At 35.5% G+C, this 19344-nt stretch overlaps 1 protein-coding gene across 5 annotated transcripts in view; it reads right to left on the minus strand.

Moving 5' to 3' along the window:
• Positions 1 to 19344, minus strand: part of LRBA (LPS responsive beige-like anchor protein) — a 735668-nt gene that overhangs the window by 472186 nt on the left and 244138 nt on the right. For all 5 annotated transcript variants that reach the window (XM_082388949.1, XM_082388950.1, XM_082388948.1 and 2 more), the window contains exon 35: positions 18120 to 18184. In XM_082388949.1, the coding sequence (XP_082245075.1) occupies positions 18120 to 18184 (65 nt within the window). The remainder of the gene's footprint in view (positions 1 to 18119; positions 18185 to 19344) is intronic.

Consider the following 19344-nt stretch of genomic DNA (forward strand, 5'->3'; position numbering starts at 1 on the left):
CTAAATAGCAAACAAACAATGATGAAAAACACAATAAATGAAATTTAAAATTCTCTAGAAGGAATCAATAGCAGAATAACTGAGGCAGAAGAGCGGATAAGTGACCTGGAAGATAAAATAGTGGAAATAACTACCACACAGCAGAATAAAGAAAAAAGAATGAAAAGAATTGAGAACAGTCTCAGAGACCTCTGGGACAACATTAAACGCACCAACAGTCGAATTACAGTGGTCCCAGAAGAAGAAGAGAAAAAGAACAGGACTGAGAAAATATGTGAAGAGATTATAGCTGAAAACTACCCTAATATGGGAAAAGAAATAGTCAACCAAGTCTAGGAAGTGCAGAAAGTCCCATACAGGATAAATCCAAGGGGAAACACATCAAGACACATATTAATCAAACATTCAAAAATTAAATACAAAGAAAAATTATTAACCTGCCGTATAAAAAAATACATAAAATTCAAAAAAAAAAAAAGAAAAAATATGAAAAGCAGCAAGGGAAAAGCAACAAATAACATACAAGGGAATCCCCATAAGGTTAAGAGCTGATCTTTCAGCAAAAACTTTGCAAGTCAGAAGGGTGTGGCGGGACATATTTAAACTGATGAGAGGGGAAAACCTACAACCAAGATTACTCGACCCAGCAAGGATCTCATACGGATTTGACAGAGAAATTAAAACCTTTAAGACAAGCAAAAGCTAAGAGAATTCAGCACCACCAAACCAGCTTTACAACAAATGCTAAAGGAACTTCTCTAGGCAGGAAACACAAGAGAAGGAGAAGACCTACAATAACAAACCCAAATCAATTAAGAAAATGGTAATAGGAACTTACATATCGATAATTACCTTAAATGTAAATGGTTTAAATGCTCCAACCAGAAGACATAGACTGGCTGAATGAATACAAAAACAAGACCCGTATATACGCTGTCTACAAGACACCCACTTCAGACCTAGGGACACATACAGACTGAAAGTGAGGAGGCGGAAAAAGATATTCCATGCAAATGGAAATCAAAAGAAAGCTGGGGTAGCAATTCTCATATCAGACAAAATAGACTTTAAAATAAAGTCTATCACAAGAGACAAAGAAGGACACTACATAATGATCAAGGGACCAATCCAGGAAGAAGATATAACAATTGTAAATATTTTGCACCCAACATAGGAGCACCTCAATATATAAGGCAAATACTAACAGCTATAAAAAAGGAAATCGACAGTAACACAATCATAGGAGGAGACTTTAACACCCCACTTTCACCAATGGACTGATCATCCAAAATGAAAATAAGGAAACACAAGCTTTAAATGACACATTAAACAAGATGGACTTAGTTGATATTTATAAGACATTCTATCCAAAAGCAACAGAATACACTTTCTTCTCAAGTGCTCTTGGAACATTCTCCAGGATAGACCATATCCTGGGTCACAAATCAAGCCTTGGTAAATTTAAGAAAATTGATATCATATCAAGTATATTTTCCAACCACAACGCTATGAGACTAGATATCAATTATAGGAAAACATCTGTAAAAAATACAAACACATGGAGGCTAAACAATACACTACTAAATAACCAAGAGATCACTAAAGAAATTAGAGGAAATCAAAAAATACCTAGAAACAAATGACAATGAAAACACGACGACCCAAAACCTATGGGATGCAGCAAAAGCAGTTCTAAGATGGAAGTTTATAGCAATACAAGCCAACTTCAAGAAACAAGAAACATCTCAAATAAACAACCTAACCTTACACCTAAAGCAATTAGAGAAAGAACAAAAAAATCCAAAGATAGCAGAAGGAAAGAAATCAGAAATATCAGATCAGAAATAAATGAAAAAGAAATGAAGGAAATGCCAGCAAAGATCAATAAAACTAAAAGCTGTTTCTTTGAGAACATAAACAAAATTGACGAACCATCAGCCATCACTGCAGCACTATTTACAATCGCCAGGACATGGAAGCAACCTAAGTGTCCATCGACAGATGAATGGATAAAGAAGATGTGGCACATATATACAATGGGATATTACTGAGCCATAAAAAGAAACGATACTGAGTTATTTGTAGTGAGGTGGATGGACCTAGAGTCTGTCACACAGAGTGAAGTAAGTCAGAAAGAGAAAAACAAATTCCGTATGCTAACACATGTATATGTAATAAAAAAAAAATGGATCTGAAGAACTTAGGGGCAGGACAGGAATAAAGATGCAGACATAGAGAATGGACTTGAGGAGACGGGGAGGGGTACACGTAAGCTGGGATGAATTAAGAGAGTGGCATGGATATATATACACTACCATAGGTAAAATAAATAGCTAGTGGGAAGCAGCCACATAGCACAGGAATGTCACCTTGGTGTTTTGTGACCACCTAGAGGGGTGGGATAGGGAGGGTAGGAGGGAGAAGCAAGAGGGAGGAGATATGAGGATATACATATATGTATAGCTGATTCACTTTGCTATAAAACAGAAACTAACACACCATTGTAAAAAAAATATACTCCAATAAAGATATTAAAAAAAAAAGAAAACCATCAGCGACACTTATCAAGAAACAAAGGGAGAAGACTCAAATCAATAGAATTAAAAATGAAAAAGGAGAAGTAGCAACTGACACTGCAGAAATACAAAGGATCATGAGAGATTACTACAAGCGACTATATGCCAATAAAATAGACAATCTGGAAGAAATGGACAAACTCTTAGAAAAGCACAACCTTCTGAGACTGAACCAGGGAGAAACAGAAAATATAAACAGACCAATCCCAAGCACGGAAATTGAAACTGTGATTAAAAATATTCCAACAAACAGAAGCCCAGGACCAGATGGATTCACAGGCAAACTCTATCAAACATTAAGAGAAGAGCTAACACCTATGCTACTCAAACTCTTCAAAATACAGCAGAGGGAGGAGCACTCCCAAAGTCATTCTACGAGGCCACCATGACCTTGATACCAAAACCAGACAAAGATGTCACAAAAAAGGAAAACTACAGGCCAACATCACTGACGAACATAGATGCAAAAATCCTCAACAAAATACTAGCAAACAAAATCCAACAGAACATTAAAAGGATCATACATCATGATCAAGTAGGGTTTATCCCAGGAATGCAAGGATTCCTCAATATACGAAACTAAATCAATGTGAAAAACCATATAAACAAACTGAAGGAGAAAAACCATATGATGATCTCAATAGATGCAGAAAAAACTTTTAACAAAATTCAACGCCCATTTATGATAAAAAAAAAAACCTGCATAGAGGGAACTTACCTCAACATAATAAAGGCCATCTATGACAAACCCACAGCCAGCATCATTCTCAATGGTGAAAAACTGAAACCATTTCCACTAAGATCAGGAACAAGACAAGGTTGCCCACTCTCACCACTATTCTTCAACATAGTTTTGGAAGTTTTAGCCACAGCAATCAGAGAAGAAAAAGACATAAGAAGAATCCAAGTTGGAAAAGAAGTAAAACTGTTACTGTTTGCAGTTAACATGATACTATACACAGAGAATCCTAAAGGTGCTACCAAAAAACTCCTAGAGCTAATCAATGAATTTCGTAAAGTAGCAGGATACAAAATTAATGCACAGAAATCTCTTGCATTCCTATACACCAATGATGAAAAATCTGAAAGAGAAATTAAGGAAACACTCCCATTTACCATTGTAACAAAGAGAATAAAATATCTAGGAATAAACCTACCTAAGGAGACAAAAGACCTGTATGCAGAAAACTATAAGACACTGATGAAAGAAATTAAAGATGATACAAACAGATGGAGAGATATACCATGTTCTTGGATTGGAAGAATCAACATTGTGAAAATAACTATACTACCCAAAGCAATCTACAGATTCAATGCAATCCCTATCAAACTACCAATGGCATTTTTCACAGAACTAGAACAAAAAATTTCACAATTTGTATGGAAACACAAAAGACCCCGAATAGCCAAAGCAATCTTGAGAAAGAAAAACGGAGCTGGAGGAATCAAGCTCCCTGACTTCAAACTATACTACAAACTACAATAATCAAGACAGTATGGTACTGGCACAAAAACAGAAATATGGAACAGGATAGAAAGCCCAGAGATAAATCCATGCACATATAGTCACTTATCTTTGATAAAGGAGGCAAGATTATACAATGGAGAAAAGACAGCCTCTTCAATAAGTGGTGCTGGGAAAACTGGACAGCTACGTGTAAAAGAATAAAATTAGAACACTCCCTAACACCATAGCCAAAAATAAACTCAAAATGGATTAAAGACCTAAATGTAAGGCCAGACACTATAAAACTCTTAGAGGAAAACATAGGCAGAACACTTTATGACATACATCACAGCAAGATCCTTTTTAACCCACCTCCTAGAGAAATGGAAATAAAAACAAAACTAAACTAATGGGACCTAATGAAACTTCAAAGCTTTTGCACAGCAAAGGAAACCATAAATGAGATGAAAAGACAACCCTCTGTATGGGAGAAAATATTTGCAAATGAAGCAACAGACAAAGGATTAATATCCAAAATACACAAGCAGCTCATGCAACTCAACACCACAAAAACAAACAACCCAATCCAAAAATGGGCAGAAGACGTAAATAGACATTTCTCCAAAGAAGACATACAAGTGGCCATCAAATACATGAAAAGATGAACATCACTAATCATTAGAGAAATGCAAATCAAAACTACAATGAGGTATCACCTCACACCAGTCAGAATGGCCATCCTCAAAAAATCTACAAACAAATGCTGGAGAGAGTGTGGAGAAAAGGGAACCCTCTAGCACTGTTGGTGGGAATATAAATTGATACAGCCACTATGGAGAACAATATGGAGGTTCCTTAAAAAACTAAATATAGAACTACCATATGACCCAGCAATCCCACTACTGGGCATATACCCTGAGAAAACCATAATTCAAAAAGAGTCATGTACCACTATGTTCATTGCAGCTCTATTTACAATAGCCAGGACATGGAAGCAACCTAAGTGTCCATCATCAGATGAATGGATCAAGAAGATGTGGCACATATATACAATGGAATATTACTCAGCCGCAAAAAGAAACGAAATTGAGTTATTTGTAGTGAGGTGGATGGATCTAGAGTCTGTCATAGAGAGTGAAGTAAGTCAGAAAGACAAAAACAAATACTGTATGCTAACACATATATATGGAATCTAAAAAAAAAAAAAATGGTTCTGAAAAACCTAGGGGCAGGACAGGAATAGTGATGCAGACGTAGAGAATGGACTTGAGGCCACGGGGAGGGGGAAGGGTAAGCTGGGACGAAGTGAGAGAGTGGCATGGACATACATACACTACCAAATGTAAAACAGATACCTATTGGGAAGGAGCCGTGTAGCACAGGGAGATCAGCTCGGTGCTTTGTGTCCACCTAGAGGGGTGGGATAGGGAGGGTGGGAGGGAGACGCAAGAGGGAGGGGACATGGGGATATATGTATACGTACAGCTAATTCACTTTGTTATAAAGAGGAAACTAACACACTATTGTAAAGCAATTATACTCCAATAAAGATGTTTAAAAAAAAAGCAACAAAGGAAAACAAAAGAAAAATCTTAACACGTGGAAGAAGTTCTGCCAGAATATATAATAACCAACTATAGTATAGGGAAAACAGAAGACTTTTCACTTCCTAATTTAAATATTGTTTAAAAAACTTAATAGGAACCTTTTATGACCAAAATTTTAAATAAAAATAAAACTTGAAAACTGAAAGAAAAAAAAAATTGCAACATCCCTTGCACCACACTGTACCTATTCTCTTTAATTCGAATGTTTTAACCTTCTCATTGCACTTATCACTTTCTGACCTAATATGAAGTTTTTAATTTCTTTATCGTCTATCTATGCCAATTAAAATACTCTATAAGAGGGTGGGAATGTCTACTGTATCCACTGCTGAACCCCCAGAACAGCATATAGCAGGCATTCATAAATATTTTCTAAACAAATGAAGTGAGCTGACTCTGTCTTCATCTTATTTTCATTTAATTCTTCTCAAAGTTTAGCTGTCTTTTTTCTCCCACCCCTAATTTGCCTCTCTTTTTCTATACTCATTTTCATTTAATATAGTAAATGATTCCATTTATATATAAACCATTGTAGTTTTTAATAATGCATAAGGTTATGAAACTTCTCTACAAACACAAGCATATTCTACAGGCATTCTGAATCCACACCACATTTTCTGAAAATTATATACTTATCCTTGCTGAGAATGGTCAACTGCAATGCCAAACACATAAAGCCCTTAAACCTAGCGCAATTTAGCATTTTTAGGGAGTGAAAAACATAATTTAAATGCAGCACCATTATTTTACATTGATCACAACAAAACAAGCCTAAAAAGTAACCACAGAAAACTGAGATCAAGCTGGAAAATTAAAAGTGAAAAATAATTTGACCATATGACTGTTTTAAACCAAAACACATGAAGAAATGAAATAAGAAAAATGTGTGTATCCTAATTAAGGGGAGAAAATTCTAGTCCTCTTTAATAAGCCATTAAACTTTCAAAAGTAATAGACAGTAATTTAAATAACCTAATCTTCAAGAGGAAAGAACAGCACATACCTCTTTCTAAACACTCCACACAAATTTCTACATCAATTTAATCTAGAGTAAATGGAGATGAAAGCCTCCTCTCAACAAATCTTTGAAACAATCACCTCTTACTCTACCCCAAAAATAAGATCATATCCAAACAACTGTTCATAATATTTAATTGGAATCTTACTACACATATAATTTTAAAATTTAACTGGAAAGCATATGGCTCTTTAAGAAACACTCCCGAGTTTCCAAGAGATTACTTTGATTCAGACTATATCTTTGGTTGGCTCAGATAAGAACGTATCTTAGCTACACTGTTTATGTAAGTGCAACAAATACCTTGGTCTTTTACCAAAATATAACCCAAATAATAGCCAAGTGGGTCAGAATAAAATGAAATGTGTTTTTGCCCTCTCTCCCGTCCTCCCTTCTCCCTCTTTGCCTTCCCTACCATTCAGTCTTCTCCTAACTTATTCAATACATATTTATTAGGAATCTATGACTCTTGGAGTGAAAGAAAATGCTGGAGCTACTAAATAAATGTTCAGAAAGCACAACTGCAATCTAAGCAGTTGAATTCTGAAGAGACAGACAAGTGTATTAGTACTAGAAACATTATGTCTTTTATGAGGTTATTTACATATTTGGATACAAGTCTGAATTATTGCTGTAATAAGCAGATACTGACCATCCCCAGGGGATAATTAAGCAAAGTGTCCAACAGTATATGGGATAATCTGCCCTTTCTGTGCTTTTCAAGTCCAGTGAAAAGGAAAGAGTCCTAGGAGGAAATTTAAGAATAAAATCCTAGGAGGCTACAGAAGTTCTCAAAATGTATTTTTAATAAACAAAACCCAATACTTTAAATATAGGTCATTTTATAATCACTTATCTATTTAAAATATTATAATTCAAAATGCGAATTTATATCTTAAAAATTTTAACAGATATTATTCCTTTAAACTAGGTTCCACGGTCTACTACTTTCCTGATTTTTACCATCAAAAATTTTAAAACTTTGATTGGCCAATGGAATCATGTCTCTTTTCAACTTTATAAATGAGGAGACAAATTAAAAATTTGCTTAACAAAGACAGGATCCCTTGACATTTTAAGCTATAAAAATTTTACTTATAGGGAATCTGCACTGATGTTTCAGAATCTCAGAGTATAAAAACAAAAACAGTACCACCTAAATATATCGAATGTGCAAGATAATCAATATTTATCCATTACATTGTTCCTTCTAACACACGTCAAACAAGTGAAGTTATAAGACTTAGTAATGCTCACAGAGCAGCTACCTTGATCAAAACTGCCGAGAACAACATCAGGGGCTTAAAATACTCGAAAAAATATTTGTTGGATGGATGGCAGGCAGGCTGGCCGGAAGAAAGAAGGCTACCTAGCAGTTGGATCTATTTCTGCTGGCAAAACTAACACCCATATTGAGATACTAAAATTTTTAGAAGAGAGATCAATAAAACCATTAAGAGATAATAGGAATACGAAGAAAGGCAAAATATGAAATCTAAACACCTTTATCCAAATGAGAAAAGACTTTTAAGGTTCACTGATAAAGAATTTAATTTAAATATATAAGCAACAGTTCTACTGGAATTAGTTTAATTAAATTCATTTTTCAATTAAATATATCTTAAGGTGAAAGAAAAAGCAACTAACATAAAATGAAATCGAGTACACAAATAAATCAACTGAAGCCCTATATACATAATAATGTTACCTACCATGCCTGAATTTAGAACAGATTTTCCTATTCCCTATTAATGTGGTGCCACAGCATCACAGAACATTCTAAAAGAATGCTTTAATATTCTTTAAAGAATTTAAAACTGTTTAAAGAAACCTGTGTCTTTCAGAACAAATAAAACACTTTTAGATCAATTATTTGCATATTTGAAAAGTCAATTGATGATGATGATTTCAATATACCACAAAATATCCATAAACAAAAATTATGATCCAGAAATAACAAAGTGATACACCAATGATGAAAGAATGTTACTACTCACAAAATGTGGATATTTAATTTTTTTTAATTTATATCTTTTATTAATGTTTATATATTTTACTTTGTCTTGGTAAAAATTGTCAAAGAAACATAACTTGATTATGTCAGTGATTACTGATTATTCTATTTCTATAAAAAATCTGTTTAAAATGGAATGTTGTGTTGTTTACAAGAAAAATACAAATAATTCATCTCAAAACTATCAAAACAATGTATTTACAGAGAAAGTATCTAATCAATTAAACAGGTAAGTTAAGAGAAACATTTCTACCAAACAACAATTACTTATGTCTGACCTAAGTTAATTGATTTGCTAATGATACCCATCAAATCTGATAAACCCTATGCTGTAGCCTCTCTCAGTCTGTAAAGGTCTACATGTTATTTACACTAATAAAACATTAATCAAGGACCAAATTTATGGCAGCTACTCTATAAATGGGGTCAAGGCAGGTCAGACTTACATAAAAAGAAAAAAAAAGGTTGGTCTCTGCAGTGAAAAGAAACCCCTTATTACTTATTCTTCCTGCCCCTGGGATTAAGTCCAGTAGTTGAACACTGCTACACAAATACATCCATTGCTATGTAAACTCATTTAATCTCAATGTATTAAATATTTATAAAAGGAAAGTCAAACCTACTGATTTTAGAAAAATAAATCTCTAAATTGTCCCTTTAAAATATATTCTACTCTCTAAAGAACGAGAGAATAAAAATTTCAAATATTACCTCCACTATTTCACTAAAGAATGTTAGTTCTCTTTATACCACTGTTTCTTTGTAACATTTGCTTAAAAGACAAAGGCTAAAGTACTTCCTATAGGCTAAGCACTAAGGTAAAGAAGACAGTTTCTAATGACAGGAGGCAAACAAATCCAAACAGAGTAAGATAAACATAGATAAGAAATCAGGAAAAAGTTATTATAAAACCTACAATTACATGTGATATAAAAACAAATAAGTTATTCAAATAATTCTTTCTCGAATAAGAAATAATAAGAATCAGCTGTTCTGGATAAAATACTTGAGAATAACATGAAATTTATTTCTTCACAAGACAGAGAAAAGTTTTAATGTAAAATATTTATTATATGTATATGTATTTTCTTTTCTCTTGGTAATAATCTTCAAAGAAATATCACTTGACTATTGTCAAGATTATCTGTATAAAGCAAACTTCTGTTTGAGAAAGGATGTTATTTACATGAAAAATATAAATAATTGAAATAAAAACTATAAAAACAATGTACTTACAGAGAAAGTATCGTATCAATTAAACACAAATATCTACTGGTTTTGCAAGGCACTTCTCTAGGAGCCAGGGATATAACAATAAGCAAGAGACAGAGGGACTGCCCTCACTAAACATATACTGTACAGGAGGAGACAGACAATAAAGACAAACATGGGGAAATAATAAAAGATATGGGGAAAAAATTTTAAGAAATGAGGTAAAAATAACCTGGGCAACAGGTTTCAGGGAAGACTTCTCTGACAAGGTGACATCTGAACTGGGACTTAAACCATAATGAAACAGACATGGAAAGATCTAGGGGTAGATCTTCCAGCTATGATGAAATAAAGAGTCCAACAAATCCTTTCCCAGAAAAACAAGTGTAGAACTGAAGAATAACAATCATTTCAGTGTTCTGAAAACTGACCAAAAGCAAACAACAAAATCCATAATAATTTTATTCACAAAACTGTGCTAAACACTAAGTAAGAACAAACAAAGTCTGTGGCAATCTTTTCTGGGAATTCCCCACCCAGACACCATAGGTGTGGTAGTTCCATCGGTCTCTGGCTGCTTATGGAAGCCAGCAACTTCACTGCCAGAGGTGGCCGACTTGATTTGAAAGAGAGGACAGAAAATGAAGAAAATGCATGCCAAGCCGAAAACTGGAAAAACATATAGCTCTCCTAGAGTGAGATTACATTTGAAGTTAGGGTGAGCAGGAGACCAGAGGACAAACCAGAAATTAGAGAGGGAGACCCTGGAAATAAACTAGCTTAATAAGAATTTCACACATGGCTATCTGGGTCCCTGAGCAGATACAGGGCAGACTCGAAAAAAGATCAACAAGGAGTAAAAGCTAGATGAAAACTACTTCAAGTTTAAATGTGTCCATCAAAACCAAACGCAGATCTACCAGCCATACACGGTCAAAGGTTTCAGAAGGACTTCTGATCAATCATTCACTGACCTCAAAGCTATGGAGAAAAAGGGGTAACCCCTTAAAAGCCAGACCAAAAAAAAAAAAAAATGAAGAAGAATTCTAAAACAGCTAAGCAACAATATTAAGAACACCTTACCACAAAAGAGACAAATTCTGCAAATTAAGCCCAAGCAAGTAACTTCTAAAAATCAACAAATAAAACCAAATCCAACAACTATAAAAAGAACTATATACCACGACCAAGCAGGAATTAACCCAGGTATGCAGAGTCGGTTCAACATTCCAAAGTCAATTAATGTACTCCATCATACATAAACAAGCTAAAAAGAAAAATCACATGATCATATCAACAGATACCAAAAAAGCACTTGACAAAATCCAGTGCCCATTCATGATAAAATCTCTCATTAACTAAGAATAGAAGGAAACTTCCTCAACTTGACAAAGAATATCTACAGAAAAAATCCAAAAGCTAACATCATACCTAATGGTGAGAAACTGGAAACTTTCCCATTAAGATCAGTACAAGGCAAGGATGCCCCTCTCATCACTCCTTTTCAACATCGTACCAGAAATCCTAGCTAAAGCAAGACGACAAGAAAAGGAAATAAAAGGTATACAGATTGGTAAGGAACACCTAAGAATATCTCTGTTCAGAGATGACATGACTATCTATGTAGAAGATCCAAAACAGCTAAACTTTTATCTCACACCATACAAAAACATTAACTCAAAATGAATCACAGACCTAAATGTAGAGGCTAAAACTACAAAATTTCTAGGGATGAAAAAATACTTCTAGGAAAAAAAAAAAAAAAGAAAACCCTAGTACTTGTTTTGACCTAAGATTTCTTGAATTTGTCAACAAGTCATAATCCATAAAAGAAAAAAATAGGTAAATTGTACTTTATCAAAATTAAAAACTTTTGCTCTTCAATGAAAATGAAAGGACAAGTCACAGACTGAGAGTAAATGTTTGCAAATCATGTATATGACAAAAGACTTATATCCAGGAATACTGATATATAAACTACTGTTTAAAAGTCAGAACTCATACAGTGAATGAAATTTTTAAATGGGCAAAAAATGTACACAGACATTTTCCCAAAGAAGGCACCTGAGAAAACACTCAACAGGATTAGCCATTAGGGAAATGCAAACAAAAACCAGAGTAAGATACCTACTAGGCTAACTAGGAAAATAGCTTGGCAGTTTCTTAAAAAATTAAACACAGACTTCCCATTCCACCGAGCAATTGTACTCCTAGGTATCTACCCAAGAGAAATGAAAACATATGTCCACACAAAGCCTTGTACACAAACACACATAGAAGCATTGTTTATAATAGCCAAAAACGGAAAGCAATCCAAACGTTCATTGACTGCTGAAGGGATAAACAAAATGTGGTATATCTGTACAATGGAACACTATTAATCAGTAAAAGGAACAAAATACTGATACATGCCAAAATATGGGTAAAAGCACCAGGAATTATTATAAGAACAGTGTTGGAGAAAGTGACAGTGATCCAAAAACTAAAAGCAATGAGAAATAAATGGAACTTATTTGGGGGTATGTAGAGACACCACTGATGAGGGATGGTAAGCGATACAGTCTACAAACATGAGATTCCAAGCTGACTGAGATCCTGGTCTGACAGTTCCCTGAACTCCTCTCCTTCTCCGAGCTTGTCTTCCACCCTACCTCAGCCATTTATTGCATGGTCATATGCCAGACCTCATCATTTCCAATAACTGAATGGCCTTGGTTCTACTCGCCCCACTCTCTAAACTACTACCTCTCATGTTTATAGCTCACTCATTCTATTACTATCAACTCTAACAGTCCTTAGAGCTCCAATCCATCCATCCTATCGTTTTCTTTACAGTCACTCTCCTCTTTACCTAGCTTAATAATCATAATCCTGTGGTCAATGATTACAATCAGTCTCTAGCACAAAGAGACTCCCTTGTCCTTCTCTCCCCCATATTCACTTGGCAAAACCTAAACCCATTACCCAACTCTAACTCTACTTCCATATTTACCTCCCAGACTCTGCAACTACATAAAATGCCTTCCCAGGTTACTGTAAATGACCCATCCATGCTCTACTTTAAAGCCAAACCCCCATTTGCATACAAATTCACCCACTCGCAAAACAACTTAAAAACATCACTCCAGAAATTCTCACCTATCTCTTCTACATTAATTTCCCCACTCCTTACCATGAAACTGTTCTCTTGTTCTCATTTTTTAAAAACCCTACTTCCCTTGACTCTGTTCCCCCCACTGCATTTTATTTTTGCTCCCCTTTGCAGCAAAATTCCTCTAAAGAACCGTTTATACATATTCTATAATTCCTCTTCTCTTATTCTCTTCTTCTTCTTTTCTAAATTCACTGCAAATAGGCTTTTTTCCACACCACTCTCCCAAAACTACTCCTGACCAAGTCAGAAACAACTTCTGAGCCCGTGGTTAAAATCTCAGTCATCACCCTACCACCTTAATGATTTCATCTAATCTCAAGGCATTAAATATCATCTATATTCTTATAACACTCAAGTTTAGATCTCTAGTCTGGAGAAATAATTAACAACTACCTCTACCTGGATGTCTACTAGAGATATAAAAATCAGTATTTCCAAAACCGAACTCCTGATCTTCCCCAATAACTGTTTTATCCACAGCCTTTTCCGTCTGGTTGATAGACACACCATCTTTTCAGCTACAGAGGCCAAAAATCTTAAGAGTTAATACTTGACTCCTAGCTTTGTCTCACAATCCACATCCAATCCATTAGTAAATCCTATCAGCTCTACCTTCAAAATATATTCATAATCCTACTACTTCTTACCTCCTCTACTGCTGCTGTCCTAGTCCAAAACATCATCATGTTTAACTAGAATTACTACAGTAGTTCCCTAGTTGATCTCTTTGCTTCTATCCTTAAAGTCCTATATAAATCAGCCTTTTTTAAAACATAAGGCAGATTGTCTCCCTCCTCTACTCAAAATACTGCAATGATTGTTATCTCCTGCAGAATGAATTGCAAAGGCTCTACACAAATCTTGCCCTATGTCTCTGACCTCATTTCTTACTTCTCTCCACTTTGATCACTTGTTCTTGCTATATTGGCCTCATTCCTCAGATATGCCAGGGAAGCTTTCATCTGTTTACTGGCTGTTCCCTAGGACTGGAATGCTTTTCCCCTACATGCCCCTATGTTTAACTCCTTCACATCATTCAAGTGCTTGCTTACATGTCACTTGCTCAGTGATCTCTAATATAACCACTCTATTTAAACTACAAACCATATCAAACCTTTATATTTCCTTTAAAAATCACCATTTCCCTCAACCTGCTTCACATTATCTTTTTCCAAAGAACTTACCACCTTTCATATATAATCCATTACTTATTTTGTTTATTGTTCATAGTCTGCCAATGACTGCTCAAATGTAAGATCTACAAAAAAAAGAATCTTTATCTGTTTTGTTTATTGCTGTATCCCCAGAATCAAGGACAAGTCAAGGTACACAGTCAGTGCATAATAAATATTGGCTGAATGAATAGATGAGGAAACGGATGCTCACAGAAGTAAAAGTACTTCCCATATATCAAAGCTGAAACTTGGGGCTTCCCTGGTGGCGCAGTGGTTGAGAATCTGCCTGCCAATGCAGGGGACACAGGTTCGAGCCCTGGTCTGGGAAGATCCCACATGCCACGGAGCAACTGGGCCCGTGAGCCACAATTACTGAGCCTGCGCGTCTGGAGCCTGTGCTCCGCAACAAGAGAGGCCGCGATGGTGAGAGGCCCGCGCACCGCGATGAAGAGTGGTCCCCACTTGCCGCAACTAGAGAAAGCCCTCACACAGAAACGAAGACTCAACACAGTCATAAATAAATAAATAAAAGAACGTGAATTTCTTTAAAAAAAAAAAAAAAAAGCTGAAACTTGAACCCAAGGCTAACTTCAAAGCTAAAACTAATAATCACAAGAGCATGTTGCCTTATCTACTAAATGTAACACTAACTTGCATAATTGAGGGCATTTACTTAGTAGAACCTAAACAAAATAGACTTTTTTTTTCAGCTTATAAATTCATTTGTTTATTTTATTTTATTTCATTTTATTTTTAACATCTTTATTGGAGTATAATTGCTTTACAATGGTGTGTTAGTTTCTACTTTATAACAAAGTGAATCAGCTATATATATACATATATCCCCATATCTCTTCCCTCTCGCGTCTCCCTTCCTCCCACCCTCCATATCCCAACTTTCTAGCTGGTCACAAAGCACCCAGCTGATCTCCCTGTGCTATGTGACTGCTCCCCACTAGCTATCTATTTTACATTTGGTAGTGTATATATGTCCATATTTACACTACCACTCTCCCACTTTGTCCCAGCTTACCCTTCCCCCACCCCACGTCCTCAAGTCCATTCTCTAGTAAGTCTGCGTCTTTATTCCCATCTTGCCCCTAGGTTCTTCATGACCTTTTTTTTTTTTTTTTAGATTCCATATATATGTGTTACCATACGGTATTTGCTTTTCTCTTTCTGACTTACTTCACTCTGTATGACAGACTCTAGGTCCATCCACCTCACTACAAATAACTCAATTTTGTTTCTTTTTATGGCTGAGTAATATTCCATTGTATATATGTGCCACATCTTCTTTATCCATTCATCTGTTGATGGACACTTAGGTTGCTTCCATGTCCTGGCTACTGTAAATAGAGCTGCAATGAACATTGTGGTACATGACTTTTTTTTTTTTTTATGACTTTTTTTGAATTATGGTTTTCTCAGGGTATATGCCCAGTAGTGGGATTGCTGGGTCATATGGTAGTTCTATTTTTAGTTTTTTAAGGAACCTCCATACTGTTCTTCATAGTGGCTGTATCAATTTACATTCCCACCAACAGTGTATGAGGGTTCCCTTTTCTCCACACACTCTCCAGCATTTATTGTTTGTAGATTTTTTGATGATGGCCATTCTGACTGGTGTGAGGTGATACCTCATTGTAGTATTGATTTGCATTTCTCTAATGATTAATGATGTTGAGCATTCTTTCATGTGTTTGTTGGCAATCTGTACATCTTTGGAGAAATGTCTATTTAGGTCTTCTGCCCATTTTTGGATTGGGTTGTTTGTTTTTTTGATATTGAGCTGCATGAGCTGCTTGTAAATTTTAGAGATTAATCCTTTGTCAGTTGCTTCATTTGCAAAATAGACTTTTATAACCACTTCTCTTAAAAAACAGAACTAGTGTTAATCAGTGTTTTGCATTAAGTAGAACAAATACATATTCGATCAACAGCACTGACTTAACTTTTTTTCTAAATATAAACTTTAAAAGCATCTAATACCTCAGTGTTGAAATTCAGCCAAAGAGCTATTTATTTTTTTGATGAACAAGCACTTTGAAATTTTTGCTAAAAGTAAGACTAAATTATTAGTCATTCACTCATTGAGAAATATTTATTGATTTCCCAACACTTTCCAGACTCCAGACTACAGTTTAGCTCTGTTTCTCATATAGATCACTGCAATAGCCTTATCACTGTTCTTGATTTCAGTTAGGTCTCCTCTCCTTCAACCCATCCTAAACATCACTGCTAGTTATCCTTCCAAAACCCAAGTATCACAATGATAATACTTTCTTAAGACATTTCAAGGTTTCCCATTGCCTTTAGATGAAAATCCAAATACACCATATTAGACCTTTTATGGTCCAGATAACCAATTCTATTCCAACAATTCACACACATACACATGCACACACACTCACACACATACATACACACCTTCCCACATCACAGTATCTTCAGATATTCTATTCCCTCTATTCAGAATGCTTTTCATACATATGTCCTCCAATTTATCCATAATCCCCACTTTTCCAAAGTCTACATTACTAACCTTACTCATCCTTGAAAATACATCTCAGGAATCATGTTTCCCTGGGGAGGTTCTATCTAATTCTTCTGAACTAAATTGTGGAGTCTTTCTCTTTTTTCACATTCCTACCTTAATGACATATATGTAAATATTTCTAGCACAGAATTTAGCATATGGCATTAGTTGCAGGTTTATTTATTTGTATTCAACACTAGTCTGTGAGCACCTATAATTATTTACTGATTGAAATAATTTTAGTAGCATTTAATATAAAATAAAGTTAACAGTACCCTCTTCTACAACATTAACGAGACAGAGGCTAAATTCCTAGTTACTAGTTCAAATTATTTCTATAGTGATGGTGTCAGTCTCTCAACTCTAGACAGAACAGGATATAAAACATTCTTAAACAATAATTTTGTTCAGAATGCTATTTCCAATGGCAGCCAATCACACCTTTTAATCTATACCCTGGGTCTTCAGTCCAAGTAATCCAAACTCAACTGCCACGAGCTTCCCTCTTAGCGCAGTGGTTAAGAATCCGCCTGCCAATGCAGGAGACACGGGTTTGAGCCCTGGGCCGGGAAGATCCCACATGCCGCGGAGCATCTAAGCCCTTGTGCCACAACTACTGAGCCTGTGCTCTAGAGCCCGCGAGCCACAACTACTGAAGCCCACACGCCTAGAGCCCATGCTCCACAACAAGAGAAGCCACCGCAATGAGAAGCCTGCACACTGCAACAAAGAGTAGCCCCCACTAACCACAACTAGAGAAAGCCCGCAGGCAGCAACGAAGACCCAACACAGCCAAAATAAATAAATAAATAAATTTATTTTTGAAAAAAAGAAAAAATCAACTGCCACGAAACAGACCCAAAGTAGTCCACTCATCATTTCCTCAATTTATTCTTATCCTTTAATTCTCTCACTTTCTTAAATCTATTTTTCCCTTGTATCTTTCTATCTCTGTACTTCACTTTTGTTTCCTACTACTGACTATTCTTTCCTTGAATTCTTCTTCCCTTTTGCCCAGGCCATGACATAAGAGAGATAATATAGACCATATTAGTCTATTTACTGGCTCTACAAATATAATAGAATTTTCTAGGAAGTCCAAATAAGTATCAGTTTTCCTTATATTTGCTAACAGAATCATCAGTGTACTTTTGCCAAAGGCTTACTTACTGAAAAACAAAGAACTGACTTTATCATTAAGCACATAACCATGAAGAGAACAAAATGATTAAATATTGAAGTATTTATAATAATTAATATCTAAGCTGACTATATCACTGACTGCAAAAACAATATAGTGCCAAAAATATCAGTTCCAATGGCAAAAATAACAATAACATCTTAAAGTAAAATATACATGGATATAAAATAGATTACCTTCCTTCGTTGACAAGTTCAATAAAAGCAAGGCCTGCATTCTTCTGAATAGAATTCTGCCACTCCTAAAAAATAGCAGAAAATAGCTGAACAAATTTCACTCAGTAGGTTATTTCTTTAAAACAATAATTATGAAAAACGTCACCCATATCAATTTCATACTTAATTGAAATTGATTTAATGGAAATTAATTAATTTCCAAAAGACCTTAATGGAAAAGTTTTGTTAAACATGCTGTCTACCCAATGCAGCCCCATGAACACATAAATAGTTGACATTAAAAAGTAAACTAAACAAGTTAGCAACAATTTGATTCTAGATAAACTAAATGAGCCTATCTATATTTATCTTGCCCTTTTAGTTCTGTACCATTATATCCTACTAATTTAACTGAAACAGTTTGAAAGGAAGGCAGCAAAGAAGACCAAGGACAGAGGTTTTGTTTTTGTTTCTTTAAGAGATGCATTACCCCAAATGAGGGGAAGACGGAATTAAGTAGCTCCCTAAACTTAATAAATAGCGCACATTCTACAAAAATTGATGATTAATGATTGAGAAAGAGACGAGAGATCAGTGAATTTGGCTAGACTACTTGTAAGCTGAAAAACTATAATTTACTAGCATATGAATTAGCAAAAGATGGTATAAAATTATTAATATAGTCTTTATGAATAAGTTATCCATTAAAAAGCCCCCTGGCGGTCCAGTGGTTAAGAATCCATCTTCCGATGCAGGGGACGTGGGTTCAATCCCTGGCCGGGGAACTAAGGTCCCACATGCCGCACGGCAAGTAAGCCTGCGCCCCACAATTAGAGAGCCCATGTGCGGCAACTACAGACCCCACGTGCTCTGGAGCCTGCGCACCACAACTAGAGAGCCCCCGCGCTGCAACTACTGAGCCCGCATGTTCTGGAGCCTGTGCGCCACAGCTACAGACAAGCCCGCGCAACACGACTAGAGAGAAGCCCACGTGCTGCAACAAAGAGCTCTCGTGCCTCAATGAAGAGCCCGGGTGCCGCAACGAAAGATCCCCGATGCCCCAACTAAGACCTGACTCAGCCAAAAATAAAAAGTAAATAAATAAATATTTTCTTAAAAAAGCCTCAGAAGAAAATTAACCAGTAATATATACAGAAATGAATTTTTTTAATCCTCATCTCAAAACAGATATAAAATACGCATTAATCCAATAAAGCTGGGCCCACATGAACTGAAATGTAGCTAG

The sequence above is a fragment of the Balaenoptera borealis genome, assembly GCF_965194805.1.
Source record: "Balaenoptera borealis genome assembly, chromosome: 4".
In the NCBI taxonomy this organism is placed as follows: Eukaryota; Metazoa; Chordata; class Mammalia; order Artiodactyla; family Balaenopteridae; genus Balaenoptera; species Balaenoptera borealis.